Raw genomic sequence first — 15,777 nt, 5'->3', positions numbered from 1 at the left:
TCCAATTTGCTTTGACTATTCTGATACTTATTTGATTTCTTGCTTCTCATTTTCACTTTTCAAAGCATTCTTCACATGGCTATCAGATTAATTATCCTATTACATGAAGATGGCTATATCACTTCCTAGTTCAAATATCTTTTGTGACTCATTGCCTCTAGGATAAAATACAACTTTCTTGTCGAAACTTTTCCACTATTTGTCTCCAGCTTGTCTTTTGAACATTACTGCCTCGATGCCCTATAGGTTCTAGTCAGAATAAAATGTTAGATTTTTTCCTGATTTTGGCTTCCTATTTCCTGCTTCTGAGCATTTGTGTAGTCCAACACCCCATCTGGAATTCACTTTCTTTTCATGTCTACTTATTTCTAAGTTGAGTTTTGATACTGTCTGTTCTCCTAAATCTTACCTTTTACCCTTATGACACTCATTTAAGGCCAGACTAGAGTTTGTATTTTATCCTTTTATGTGGAAAAGGGAGTAATTTGAGATTTCTTAGCAGGCAAGTAACAGATTAAAATATATACATCAGTCATGTAAAAGTGATAGAATCAATAGGAGTTATTATAGGAAAAGTAGAATTGTTAGTTGGGAGAGCCAAAGATGCAACTTAAGGGGATGTCAGTGCCATTGTTAGAAAATCTATAGTTTGGAGGATGGTTAGGCTTCTTCTCCCATAAGGGGGTGGAAAGAGGTGGCAAGAATATGATGAATTCAGTTTTTTTCATACTGCATATGAAGTGGCAGAAAGATATTCAGATGAAGGTGTCCAGGATGAGGATGGCAAATGCTATACTGAATGATAGGTAGTATATCTGAAGAAAGAAATCTAGGTTGAGTTAATAGATCTATATCCAGAGAACTATTTAGGTGAGTGGTGATGATGTCTTATACCTAAGGTATTTTAAGGAGAGAAGAGAAAAGGGTATGAATGTAATAGCTCACAATAAGGTTTCCTAAGTCCTTTATATAGATTATCTTTTATAGGATTCTCACAATAACTCTGTGAGGTAGAGGTGATTATTTCCCTTATTTTGTGGAAGAAGATACTGAAACTTCTAGAAGATTAATGACTTATGTGGACAGCTATCAAATGTCTGAGGCAGCAAATGAGCTCAGGTCCTTTAGGATCTACATGCCCAATTCTCCATACTGCCTCTGTGGAGATTCATTGATTATTAGGGAGTAATATAGTGTGAGGATTGAGGATGGAGGGAGAATTAAGAACAAATCTAGGATTTCAGACCTGGGAGAGTATTGAATGAAATTGAGGAGATGATAGTACTATATATCTTGAAATCTCATTTTGGGAGGTAGTAGCAGATTTATTGGAGAAAATAACAAATTTCATTTTATTCATTTTGAGTTTAAGGTGCTGGCAGGTCAGGCAGGTAGATCTGTTAGGCAGCTGGAACTCTAAAACTGAATTTCATGAGAAAGAGTGAGGATGACAAATACAAATCCCAAAACAAGGAATAGAAACTCATATAAGAAAAGTAAAGGTATTGGAGAAAATGGAGACCCAATAGTGGAGGTCAATAATGCTAGAGCCATGAGCAATATAAAGTCATAAATGTTAACAGATGAAAAGCCCAAACCTGAAAGTAGTCACCTTAGACATGAGAGCCACCATGAAGAACTGTGCTCATGGATGATGAATTTTATTTCCACTGACTATTTAGTTGCCTGTGGACATGTATCATGTTTCCTGGGGTCTGGTGATAAATCCTTTTCCAATTGAGGATATGAGTCATTAGGAACCATGTGAGGGACTGGGCATCAGAATTCATTCAAGTGCTTTTAGTATAGAATTATCCACTTGCCATAGCTGGATAGGAAAGGATCTCAGAATGTGAATGTTAGAACATTCAGTGTAGAATTTTAAAGAAGCTTTATAACAAAGAAGGTTAAAACAGAATATTGTATATTAGGTCTTTTGAGTTCATCTAGAGCAAGCTTTTTTGTGTTATAGATGAAGACATTAATACTCAAATGGTAAGGGAACTTGTTCTTTACATTAATAATGGCTTATGTTTAAATAACCTTCTATGGTTTAAAAAATATTAGGCAATGTGTTAACTTTATATTATTTAAAAGGAAGTTTAGGCTTAGAAAGTCATCCAGATAGTATTTGTTGGAGCTGAGATTTGAATCCAGATCTTTCATGTCTCCAAACTTGTTGATCTTTGCTTTATATTACACTACCAATCAAAAGAAGTTGATAATTAGTCCTTACCTCACTAAACTTGGCCTGGAGCCCTGGACAGGACACTGAATAAACATCCTAAGGTTCTGAAGATTATTTCTTCTTATAGTTGAAACATATCATCAAATGTTTAGTCATGCTGTTGAGCTATTTGGTACTATGTTTTAGCTTTGCTAATGAGAGATTTCAGTTCTTTTGAGGAGGTCATTTTGTTTTTCTGCCTTGTTCCCAGTGTGTTCTTTTACTGATGGCATGCTAGTGTTTATTACTCCCTGGAATTTTAATTACATGTCCCTGGAAAGTCTGCAAATACATTTCAAGAAATCCCAATCTGGAGCTAAGGTGGAACTTAAGTATATTCTTTTGACATTTTCCTTAAGCAACATCTGCAAGACTACTTAATGTAGGCAGATAGTGGATTCTCATTACTAAATAAGTTTAAATGGAAAATGTACTAATTGCTCATTGCTTGTAACAGTATATAAATTTAAGTACAACTCCGCTGATTACTAATAAATCAGGACAGCATAATTTAATCTAGAATTTATTTGTGTTTTATTAAATTTATTAAGAATATAGCCTTTCCCTCCCCCCAGGCTTCTGGATGTTTATACAAGAAAAACGGGGATGATGATTTAATTGAATTTAGCATCTTTCCCTGAGTGTCAGTAGTTCAAACTCTCTGATAATTCCAAAGAAAGCCAGAATTTCTTTCTTTTGTGCATATGACATGTATCTCAAGATATTCAAATGTATCTAGACTTGGCCATAATATTTGAGCTTCCACTTAATTTCACTTTGTTTTTGCCTTTCTGATTGCAATATAGAATTATCTAAAAAAATGATGTCCTAAGGAGCAAACATAGAAGTGTAGATCTGGCCTCTACTGCTTATAGCTGTGTGAACTTGAGATAGTCAATTTCATTTCACTGAACCTCATTTTCCTCATTTGAAATATGACATGATTGGAATTGATCTTTTAAGGTTTCTTAAATTCTGAGAGTCTGGGTTGGACAGTAAAGAACCAGGGAGAAAAATGTAGGATACCAGAGGAAGCATTCATTTGGGAAAAAAAATCATCAAAGTGGAGATAATGATAGAATAGAATGAGTTTGGGACTAGCAAGCAGAAGACCTTGGTTTTAGTATTTTTGCAGCAGTTACTTTGCTGTGACCTTGTACATAGTTTTTTTTTATCTGTCTGAGTGAAATGAAGGTTTTGAACCAAATTATCTCATTGACCCCTTCCAATCTTGACTTTCTCTAAGACTATGATTTTCTTTCTTTCTTTATAATTGTGTGAAGATCTAAGACTATGACCAAATGTTTTTATATTCTAGTATTGTCATAGAGAAGTAATTTCTAGCTACAGCAACCTCAAGTTCTGTAAACTTTAGTTTCTTTAAATATGAAATGAATCAAATATTTTACCACTTCATAGATTTGGCACTTTGTAAACTCATTTAAAGTCATTTAAATGTAAAGTCATTTAAAGATTAATTGTTCTTCATCATCATCATCATCATCATTACCATCATCTTCATCCATCTTTCAGTAAATAAATATTTATGAAACACTTTGTTCCAGTCACTGGGGATAGATATAAAGGAAGGCAGAACCCAGTTCCTACTCTCAGAGGAACTCAAGGACTACACTGATAGACAAGAACAAGCAATCAATAGAAGATATATTTAGGATGAATTAGAGATTATCCCCAGAGGAAAATCAGTCAGTAGCATTAACAGAGATTGGAAAAAGCTTTGTGTAGAAGGTAGAATTTTATCTGGGACTTAAAGGAAGCCTGGGGGGCAAGAAAATTCAAGGCAAAGGGGGATAGCCAGTGAAAATGCCCAAAGCTAGAAGATAGTCTTGTTTTAGGAATAACAAAGTGTTTTTTTTTTTTTTTTTTGCTATTGAATAGTGTATGTGGCAAGACTTGAAAGTTAAATTTAGGACTTGGTTATAAAGGACTTTTAATGCAAAATGGAAGATTTTATATTTTTTCCTGGAGGTAACTAGGGAACTATTGAATTTTGTGAATGGGTGGAGAGGATGATATGGTCAGACCTACATTTTAGGAAGATCAGTTTCTCGGGTGACTGGAGAATGGGTAGGAGTGGAAAGAATCTTTGTATTGGGGAGACTAATAGTTAGACTGTAGTCATGAGAACATGCACCAAGATGATAGTGCCAAAAGAAAGAAGAGGGAATGAGTCTTATGGTAGATATGTTTCAAAAGTAGACTCTACAGGATTTAGCAATAGATTGAATATGCCATTAGCAAAAATGAGCACATAATTGAATTTATCAAAAAACTAGTTTGTGCCAAAATAGTATTTCAACATTTTATTTCAAATTTTTCTAAAATGTACCAGATTGTACATTAATTTAGCCTCTTATAAAGGCATGTATAGTTATAGTCATTGTAATTTACGGTCTCTCGATATTTAGTGAAGGTATTTAAATATGAGAGAGAACTTTTTGTTACTATTTAATATTGCCAGGTTGCTTTGCTTTTGTTGTTAGTAGTTCTATGCCTTCCTTTGTGGGTAGCTTGGTCTGTAAAATGATGTAGTTGAACTTAATTTCATGTATCTTCCTTCCATAATGAACTATAATTCTATGATTTCTTGCTGCTATACATTCTTCTGACTATGGAAACATTTCTTTCCCACCCTACCCTTTAATCTAGAAAGAATTAAAGATTCCTTAGAAATACTAGTTAGAATTCTGTGCTCCTTTGTCTCCCCCCACCCCTTTTAATCTATAGACATTTCTAAGCCTACAGACTCTGGTCTGAAAGCCTGAAGGTGATTTCTCTCAACTTTACCATTCTTTTATATAAAATACTATGTTATATGATTTAGATGCCCTCTTTCTTTAACATTCTATTATCTAAAGTACCTTCCTTTTCTGATACTATTTTTTGTTCTGAATACTTCTAATTTTGCCATTCTTTGTTCTGTGTTCTACATATACTTTTAGCTCTGATGTTCTATATTTTAACATTCCTTCTATTCTTTACATTGTTTTAGGCTTCATATGGAGAAAAGTTTTCTTAGAAATAGAGCTACATATAGGTAACTGGATTGTTTCAAAAACTAATGAGTTCTCTTTCAATAAAGGTCTAGTTTAAGCATATCCTAGATGACCACTTGCCAGCAATTTAGTAGAGGAAATTTCTGTCATTTAAGACACTTGAACTTGATGACCTCCAAGATTCCTTGTGATTTTGAGTTTAGTGATAACTTTTCAATTCCAAATTTCTTTGTAATAGTATTTTATGTAAGGTCCTTTCAAACTACAACATTCATTTTTTGGTGCTAGTACTTTCCTTAATATTTAATATTGAATAATAGAAATCACCATCTTAAGGATTGATTCTCACAGTTGCTTTGGACTCAATTCATGTAACTGTACTTTCTTGCATTGCCTTCAGACTAAATAGCAAATCTAATGATGTGGATATTTCTTTCATAAGAATTCTGTTTGAAGATTACTATTGATCATTCTTTTCTATTATTGTAGGTATGGTATTCTGGTTGGAACATTTTAATTTGTAGTTACCTGACATTTATAAGGCTTAATTAGCACTGAGAAAGTGTTCTCTTTTTTTTCCTAAAGTGCTAATTAAGTGGAAAGTAATGGCATTATTTTCATTTTAATGTTTCGCTGACCTTAAATACAAACTGTTAGAATCACATTCACTGGAAATTGGCACCATACTAAATCCTGTGACTACCAACCAGTGGCTGAACTTTTGTCCCTTAAATTCAAAGTTAATAAGTGGATCAAATTGAAATTATTATTCTTACCACATTTCAGACCTTTATTAAATAAAAAGGAATAATTTCAGGTTATTTTGTATTTAATTATCTTCTTTATTCATATGTGTCACCTTTAAATCCAGCCCCATTTTCTGGGGCTGGCATACAGTAAGCACTTACTAAATGTATATTCTTTTCCCTTTTACTTCTCTTATTCATAGATTGGCAAACTGAGGGAAGCTGAGAGAGGTAAAGTGATTTGCCCAGGGCTTCACAGCTAGGGAGTGTTGGGGCAGAATATGAATTCATGACTTCCTCAATCCAAGTCCCATACTCCATCTGTTGAGTCAATTTATTGGTTATACGTTGATTCCTTTTCACTTTTATCCTTCTGCTATTAATTTCCTGTTAATTCTTAACCATGGATCTTCCAAAATCTGCCTTATTAACTCATTCTTGACATATTAAATGCATTAGGAGGAAGTTATATATCTGAGCTAATTGGATCCATTACAAATTCCTGTTGTCTAGTGTTTATTGAATCCTCATTGCTACATAGAAAAATTGATTCTTCATTAATTGGTGATCTTAATCCTTTCAATGTTTATTCCAAACCTTTCCTTCTCTCCTCATGCTCCTAAAACCCTTCTCCCTTCTCCCAAAAAATGGCCTTTCCTCAATTTACTAAGAAAATCAAGACTATGCCATAGCAGATGAGCATGCAATATGGTGTTACCCATTTCTATGTAGTCTTAATTTCATACCACCCAGGTCTCTTACTAGAACTTGTCTCATCAATTATTCCTTCTTTTACTCATCATCTTTCTTTTTATCAATTGACTCTTTCCCTGTTGCCTGCAAACATGCTCAGTTCTACCTCATCCTTAGGGGAAAAAATTAAAAAAAGAAACAGAACACCTTCAATTTGTCCCTGGCATCCCCAACAATTTTTGTCTCATTTTTAGAATCTGCTACATTTCTAACCTTGATCTTTGGAGTCCAATATTGACTATTACATCACTTTATTGAGTTAGTTTTCATGGTAATTTGGATTATTTTACATGTTTTATTCTCATTTTTCCTAAATCATAACTTAAACTCACATTCTACCTGGCATTTCCTCATTAATATCTTGTTATCTCTTCCTTTTTTTCCAAGGCAGGATGTTGTTCTGAAGGAGAACCAACCCCGTTAGGGGCAGTCCCCAATGTTGCTCCTTGTGTCTAGAATCCAGTCTATCTTGTATGCCTCTTCTTGTTTTTCTCATTTAGGCCTTCTTGATTGCTTCTAATAGTTGACTCAACTATTTTTAAAATTTCTTTGATTTTCTTCCTTTATAAAATCGAGGAGTTGCTTTATGAAGCCTTTGCTGATTGCTGTACATACATACAAATGATTTCTCTTACCTAAAATTTTCATAGAGCATGTTCTCTGGACCATTTATTGTTCAGTCATTTCAGTTGTGTATGATTCTTCATGACCTCATTTGGGGTTTTCTCAATTAAAAGAGTTTACCAATTCCTTCTCTATTTCATTTTGCAGATGAGGAAACTGAGGCAAACAGGGTAAGGGACTTGCCCAGGGTCATACAGTAAGAGTATGAGGTCAGATCTGAATTGGGGAAGATAGACTGTAGGATTGGCACTCTACCCACCATGTCACTTAGCTATCTATTCTAACTGGACTTTTCTAGCACACTATGTTTTCTGTTATGCCTATTTGTGTACTTGTAAACTTCTCAGGACCATGTCACTTTTCATATCTGTTTACCTATGGTGTAATCCAGGACCTTGTACAGCATAAGCATATATGTATCTTGAATTGAATTACTATGACTTGGAGGAGCTGGTATTCTAATGATATAACTTTGTTTAGGAAAACCAAGATGAATACTTTCATCCCTTAAAAAGTAGTCTTCAGTGCAAGATGATTATTAAAAAATCATTATTATCCAAAGTTTTTATTTAAGCCTTTAGGTCCCTTTGCTGTTTTTATAATTCTTTTTCCTTAAAATAAGAAGTTGAATGTATACATGGAAATAGAAAACGTGACAGATTAGTGCACAGGCACTCATTACTTTATGATAGAAAAGATAAAAGCAAAACAACCTTCTGCCTTCAAGCCCTTCCTGTGGTTTTATTAAAATATTCTAATTTATTGAAGCTAGCCAGATTTTTTTATTTCATTATTTTAGAAAGGCAGAAAAACAAAGAATAGACTCAATAACTTCCCCAAACCTTTTTCTTTCCTTTGTGATTTTTATATATTAGACTAGTACATTTTTTGGTAATTGTATCTTTTCTTCTTCATTGTCTAGAGTGTCTCAAAACAACTAATTCAGAAAGAATGAAAACAGAATCATTCTCTTTGGTTGTGCTCCTCCTTGGTACTTAGGCCTTACCTCTGGTTTTCAAAGTGTTTTATAGTCATTTGTCAATGGATTGCCACAGCAATTCCTTCCCTTAATGCAAAAATCACTTTAGGAAAGATCTTAGAAGTCATCTAGTCCAGTCCCATTATTCTACAAATGAAGAAATTGGTTTGGGGTGGGGGGAATGAAGCTACTATGCAAAAGGGCTGATATAAAAACCAGATCCTATGAACAAAAACCAACCAAAAAAAAAAAAAACTTGCATTCTTTCCATTGTACCATACTGCCTTCCTGTGATTGGCTTTGAAAAAAAATAATTTCTGTCTTCATTTTTATGATTGTTTAAAAAAATCTTTATGAATGAGGCTATTTTCTATATGTTATTATTCTTCTAATTCATTTAATTCCCTTGTTTAATAATGATAGGGTTACTGTTTTGCAGTAGACCTGAGTGGCCTAAAATCTACGTTTTGTGTTAGACTAGGTCTTCCTCACAGATTGATGCAGTAGTAAAATCTACTAAAAATACTATAGATTTTAGTAAAAAAAAATGAATAGTAACAAAACCAAAATAATAATTCTCTTTTTCATTGGGAACAACCAGAACCCTTCTACAAGTGTTAGCACAATTTGTATCATACTGTTGTCTAAATTTGAGGGAGGAAAAATTTGGTTTCTTTTCATAAATAAGTTCATAGAATTTTGATTAGAAACCAAGGCTATGTAATATAATGAAAAGAACCCCTTTCATGTAGAGTAGGGGCAAGGAATCTCTGGCAGCAGGTCTGTTGGTTTGGTATTGCCAAGGCAATGACAAGAGGTGTTGGGGGTTTGGGAGTATTGGGGGGGGAGAGTTGGGGGATTTGGTGGGTAGACTCAAAATTCAATAAATATTAGCTTTTGAGGGAATTAATTAAATATTTGACCAAATATAGCCTGTGAATGATGTTATAAATATCCAGATGTCTCCTGGCAGAGAAAAGGTACCCCATCCTTGCTGTAGATCTAGGAGCCTTGAGTTTGAATCCTCACTCTAATAGAAGTTTTGAAAACATGTTTATGTCACTTTGTGAACCTGTTTTTTCATATTTCAAATGAGCACTTTGTAATTTTTACTATCTCCCTTGAAAGGTTATTTTGAGAAAAGCATCTTATAAACCTTAAAAAATTATATGCTCATGAACCCTTATAGATAGATTAATTTTTATAATTGATTAATGAATATTTATTCCTAATTTCCTATAAAAATAAATATAGAAACAATAAACTTAGTTCCAAAGATTAGAGATTACAATTGGAAGAAAATGCAGATTTTACTTTAGGAAAAGAGAAAATTTATTATTTTTTTTCTTGGGCAGAAATAAAATGGAGAAGGGATGTTACTATCATATTTTAGGAAAGACATTGATAAGCTGGAGACAATTCAGTGTGGGGATAAACATAATATTGTCTTTCTTATTCCATCCAAGGAATTTGAAGGATTGGAGATGATGCTATAAAAGTATTAGTTAGAAGAAATGGTCATATTTAGCATGGGGGAAAGGAAACAGGTCTTCCAAGTATTTCTATGTGAAAACTAGATTAGACTTTTTTTGCTTGCCTCCAGAGAACAGAACCAGAGCTAGTGTATGACAGTTACAGACAGGCAGAGTTAGGTCTGATATAAGTAAGATCTTCTTAACAATTAGAGCTGCACCAAGGGGGCTATCTCTGGAATTGGTGAATTTTCTTCCTGGAGTTCTTCTAGCAAAAATTGAATAATCCCTTGTCAGGAATGTTGTAGGCAAGATTCTCAATCACACATGTGTTGGTCACTAGATGACCTTTGAGGCCTATTATGACAGTGAGATTCCAACTCTGGTTTTCTTAGACCTGGGGTCTTGATCCTCATTGATGACATCTATTTGCTTTCATCTCTTGTATTTACTTAATTTATGTCAATTCACTGTACATTTATTTATGTATGTTATCATACTAGAGAGGCTGTATCCCATCAATACCTTCTAATAGGAAGCCTAGTAGATGTTTGGACATAATCTGCTTTAAATGGTGATAAAAATAGCACTTATCTTCCAGAATTATTGTTAAGAATCAAATGTGTTAATAATTAGAAATCATTTAGGTATAGTAAGCACTTAATAAATCCTTCCTTTCTGCCTTCTTTGCCCCCTTATACCTGCTAATACACAAATAGGATATATCCCTATTCATAGACATGCTTAGCCATGTAGGTATGCACAGATATTTAATAGGTAATAGGGACTAGGAAGAGGAAGAAAATCACTTTTGTCCATTATATATTTCATCTAGACTTCCTTGACTACTGACTAACTAGCTTTTTGTCATAAACCTACTTTTTATAATGTAGATATAGGACAGGAGGGTAGTTAAAGTACTTTCAAGTTCTAAACATTCTGTATTTTAAGTTCTATCATCTCCCTATTTCCAATATTCTCAGTTCTATGGATCCTTTTATTGAAGACATTCTTTGTTCTAGGATCCTTTTTATTACCAATACTTTGTGGTTTTATGAAATCGGAATGTGAAGAATAGGAATCTCTCTTCTCCCTCTTCATTCTTTGACTGGTTCTCCTCCCCTCCCCCCCCAACTCTCTCTCTCTCTCTCTCTCTCTCTCTCTCTCTCTCTCTCTCTCTCTCTCTCTCTCTCTCTCTCTCTCTCTCGTCTCCTCTCCTCCCCTCTCCCCTCCTCTCTCCACCCCTCCTGCTCCCCTTCGCCGGCAGTTTCTTTTTAAAACTCCTCTGGCCCTGCCTGCATTATTACAAATTAGGAAGAAGGAAATCAATGAAGACATTCAGTACAAAACAGATTCACTTTCTCTTGCTTGAAAGATTTGGCTGAATTTTAAACACTGAATGCAGAGGGCCAAGGGGCCATCGTCCAATCTTCAATCAGCTGTGTATGTACAGACTGAAGTGACACATTTGTTGAAGGCAGTGTCAGCTGTCTAAGTTTGTGCAGTTTGTGCTCATGGTTCCGTGATTCTAGCATTTGGGTTATGAGGAGTGATAAAGGCACTGGTGGAATTCAGCTGTGCTGCCATGGCTACTTTGTCCTCTGAGTTTGAGGCGAATGTTTTAGTTTTTTCCCAGAATACCAGATATGAAAAAAAGAGCCAGAGTTTGGAGATCAGACCCTAATTTGGTTGTTATAAGCCACATTCTGAATTTATAGTTCTCTTATCAGTACGAAGGGAGCAATGATATTTACACTATCTTCTTCACCAGGTTGATTAAAAGAACACCCTCTGTGACCCTCTCAATCATTATGGAAAAGTGAGCTGTGATCATTGAACCATCTTGGAAGAGAGCAAGGGTAGTGGTATAGTGTGCATCTGATGTCAGAAAAATGTGGCTTTGTCTTCAAGCTATGTCACTTCTCTGTGACCCTAGTCAGATCATTTTACCTGTTAGAGTTTTAATTTCTTTCTCTCTAAAATGATAATAAGAATTCCCGTCTTTCATACTTATCTTGAAAGATGATCAAATTCTCTTCCTTCATTTTACGAAAGAAAACATTTAAACCCAGAATGGTGAAAGCTTGACATCGCAGGATAAAATGGAACAAGGATCTGAACTTAAGTTCTCTGACTCCAAAGCTAGTGCTTTTTCCTTATCTCATTTGGTTCCTGAAAGCAGCAATTAAGGGGAAAAAAGTAATTTGAAAATGTTTTATGATATTTAAAATGCTTCATGAACATTCTTAATGTTGTATTCCAAAGGATAAAGCATATATGACTCCTGTCCTTGAAGACTTTATTTTTGACTTGGAGAAATGGACATATAACTGATGAACTGACAGAAGCATGAGAATAAAAATAAGAGCAACAATAAAATGTCTTTTTATAAGGTGTTGAACTCATTGTGATTTCTCTTTAAGACCTACAGCTTTCCCCTTTGCATCTTTTCCCTTTCTCAGTACTACTCCCACCCCCTTCCCTTTCTCCTTTGCCTTTCCTTCAGTCAAAATTTCCTTATGGAAAAGATGTCATATGAGCCTTTTACTTCCTTGCAGTTATTACCTGTGTGATATTGAAAATAGTCATTTAATCTTTCTGGATTTTAGTATTCTGATATGTATGAGGGATTTGAAAAAGATAACTTCTAAATTATTTTCCAGCAATAAATCCTGTGAGTCTTTGATCCTCAGCAGATGGCCTATTTAGGTATAAAAATCTACCAAGATTGGGAAATCAATGAAAAATTCTGATCTTAGGTTCAAAAACTTAGCTATAGCCTTTCCCATAAAATATTTCTTGAACTTCTCATTTAGTTATGAATTTCTTACCCCTGCCTTCACACAAGTTGCTCCTGGGACATATGGATGTTCAGAAAGACTAGTGTGAGGAATGTTGAACCCTTTTGGGGGGCTACCTTTGAAACCTATAGTGTTTACCGGCCACCCAACTCTCACCTATGACTCTAAAAGCTATGGTATGAACAGCAGCCACACCCACACAGGTGGGTAAACTAGGTTGAGGGCCTCAGACCCTTCAGTGAGATGTGGTGGGGTTTGATGTCTACCTGTAGCATGTGAAAATTTCCCCAGTTGAACATTTTATTCCAGTGATCTGTGAAGATGGCAGAAACAGGCACTGTTGAGCACCTAGAGTTTGGTTAGACTTTGTATCCCAAGCCATCATTAGTTGCTTGACTGTTATTTTACCACTGAACTTTGATGACAAGAGTGAGGATTATGATTTCATGCAGTTATGCCTCATTTAAATCCAATTTATGAATAAAGTCAAAAGACATCACCATGCCATTTATGGAATATTTGTGCCCAATCTGTGCTAGATAGAACCTTTTGAGCTCATATTGGTCTGATTAGTCATACACTGTATATTGGCTGGGCCATGGTCATGTTATTTTGGTCATCTTCAAGTACAAATGACAGCAACCAATCCCTAAGATCCTATTACATGCCAGGCCTTGGGAATACAGAACAAAAATGAAGTGATCCCTTCTTTTAAGGACCTCACAGTGGATTGAAATAACATGTAGACATATAAGTGAATACAAAGTAATTTCCCAATGATTTCTTTATACTATGTTTAAATTTGTATATTTAAACAACTATTTAAATACACTTACATTAGCAAATTATGAACATCCTGATTAAGCCCCATAGATTATTTTCAAGTATATGCCATAGTTCAGAGTTTTAGGTGCATTTAGCACAATAACTTTATGACAGTAATGATTTAAGGATGGAAAGCTTTAACAAAGGAGACAATGGGTTCCCTTGGGTTAATCAGTGATTAGTTACAGATATAGAATTGAAAATGTGACTTGTAAAAGGGATTGTGGTGGGAATCATGGCAATGCTTAGCCTAGGTATACCAATTAGGAAATTCTAGTGCAATGAAGAAAGTTTTTCAAATTATATCACCTTGTCTATAAGGTTTCAGCATCCTAAATTTTATTTTAATTCTATTTTTTTTCTTTGGTTTCTTTCTTTTCCCTTCTAGACACTAGAAGCCATCCTGAATTTTAAATACTCAGGGGGTCCGGGCCATGTTGATGGGTACTACAGGAACCTCTCCTTAGGGATTCATGTGGAAGCTGAGCCGTCTGTGTTTTTCACTCGAGTCAGTACACTGCCTGCAACAAGGTAAAACAGCCTTCAAAACTCTGTTTTCCTATTAACTTAATCATGTTTAGTCATCTGTTAAATATCAAATTTTGGCCATCTTATAGTTGTTTCAATCTGGTAAAAAAAAAAATTATGAACTGCCAGCTGTGGGTCCAGATCTTTCCTAGGAAATGGAAATACAAAGTTGTAAACCCCCCCCCCCCCCCCCCAGTTTTTCAGTTCTTTACAGTTGACCATGAGAAGCTTCAGGTAATCAAAATAAGAGATGGGGGCAGATAGGTGGCGCAGTGGATAGAGCATTGGCCCTGGAGTCAGGAGTACCTGAGTTCAAATCCGGTCTCAGACACTTAATAATTACCTAGCTGTGTGGCCTTGGGCAAGACACTTAACTCCCATTGCCTTGCCAAAAAAAAAAAACTAAAAAAAAAGAGAAAATGAAATGTTGCAGGGATAAAGGGAATGGTTCACAAATATTCTAGAAGAAATTTAAGGAGAGAGACATTAGATATAGCTTGTGTGATGTTTAGAGGGATGATTTGGAAAATATCATTAGGGATGTGACCATTGAGTTTGGCATTAAAGAATTTTGCCCTTCATTTAGAGTAGTTTTGAAGCCCAGTCAAATGAGTAATAAACATAATACAACATTGTCTAGTTGAAAAAGCACTTGGATTTGGTGTTTAAGAAATTCAGGTTTAAATTCCATTTCCATTAAATTGATCAATTTTGAGATGATAAACAAGTCTTTTACTTGCCTTGGGCCTCAATTTTCTTATCTGGCAATAATGATATCTGCTCTATTTCACAGGATTGTTTGAAGTATTAAATGAAATATGTATTAAGTATTATTTTTAAACATTTAAATTCGTAACATAAATATTAAAAATAATAATTTTTTCTCTGGAATCTAATTATAATATACTCCCTGAGATCTGTTATGTTATTTTTTTTTTGGTTTTTGCAAGGCAAATGGGGTTGAATGGCTTGTCCAAGGCCACACAGCTAGGTAATTATTAAGTGTCTGAGGCTGGATTTGAACTCAGGTACTCCTGAGTCCAGGGCCGGTGGTCTATCCACTGCACCACCTAGCTGCCCTCTATTATGTTATTAATGAAAGACATTTTAAAATAAATTTTTATTAGTATCTTTTTTGACACTAGATTTTTCCCTAATATTCCAGTTTGAAAGAGTTATCCCATATAACAAAGTATATTTTTTAAAAAATAAAAAAGAAAGAAAATAAAATAAAACAGAACCAAGTCAATCAGTGCATCACAGCATCCTACTTCTGTAGAACAGGGGGAGTGAGGTGGGATAAAAGATTCAGACCTTAGAAATAATTCCCAAGCAGTTTATCATTATGAAAATATAAAGTAATATTATTAATATGGATTATTTTTGTTTTCTGATTCCATTGACGTAGGGAATATGTAATATGGACTCTCCCTCTAGGTAGTATAGAGTGACAATTGCTCTGCCTTTCATAGTTTTAGGAAGTTGCTTTAAACACTGAGAGATTAAGTGATTTATACTAGATAACACAACCAATGTATGTTAAAGGATCATCTTGTAAAAACCAGCTCTGTACACAGTATCCTACACTCTCTTACTCATGTCTCTGTTTATCAAATACTGTTTCCTACTTTGGAAGACCAGCCTACTTAAAGGTGAAGAGATTCATCATTGGAAGACTGACCGACATGTAACACTTTTTGTTTCTGACCCCATGAGCCCCCTGCATGTTAAAGACATGGAGGGTATTGATCTTCAGCTCTAGAGAAACTACCTAGAATCACGTTAATCTAGCCAATCTATAAAAG

General features: G+C 34.7%; 1 protein-coding gene across 2 annotated transcripts in view; it reads left to right on the top strand.

Annotated features, from left to right (window-relative positions):
- Positions 1 to 15,777, top strand: part of TRAPPC9 (trafficking protein particle complex subunit 9) — a 1,041,075-nt gene that overhangs the window by 480,602 nt on the left and 544,696 nt on the right. For both annotated transcript variants that reach the window (XM_074202721.1, XM_074202720.1), the window contains exon 18: positions 13,833 to 13,975. In XM_074202721.1, coding sequence (XP_074058822.1) covers positions 13,833 to 13,975 — 143 coding nt within the window. The remainder of the gene's footprint in view (positions 1 to 13,832; positions 13,976 to 15,777) is intronic.

The sequence above is a fragment of the Macrotis lagotis genome, chromosome X (assembly GCF_037893015.1).
Source record: "Macrotis lagotis isolate mMagLag1 chromosome X, bilby.v1.9.chrom.fasta, whole genome shotgun sequence".
NCBI lineage: Eukaryota > Metazoa > Chordata > Mammalia > Peramelemorphia > Peramelidae > Macrotis > Macrotis lagotis.
Note: the sequence above shows the minus strand (reverse complement) of the source record. Positions and strands in the feature narration are given on the sequence as shown.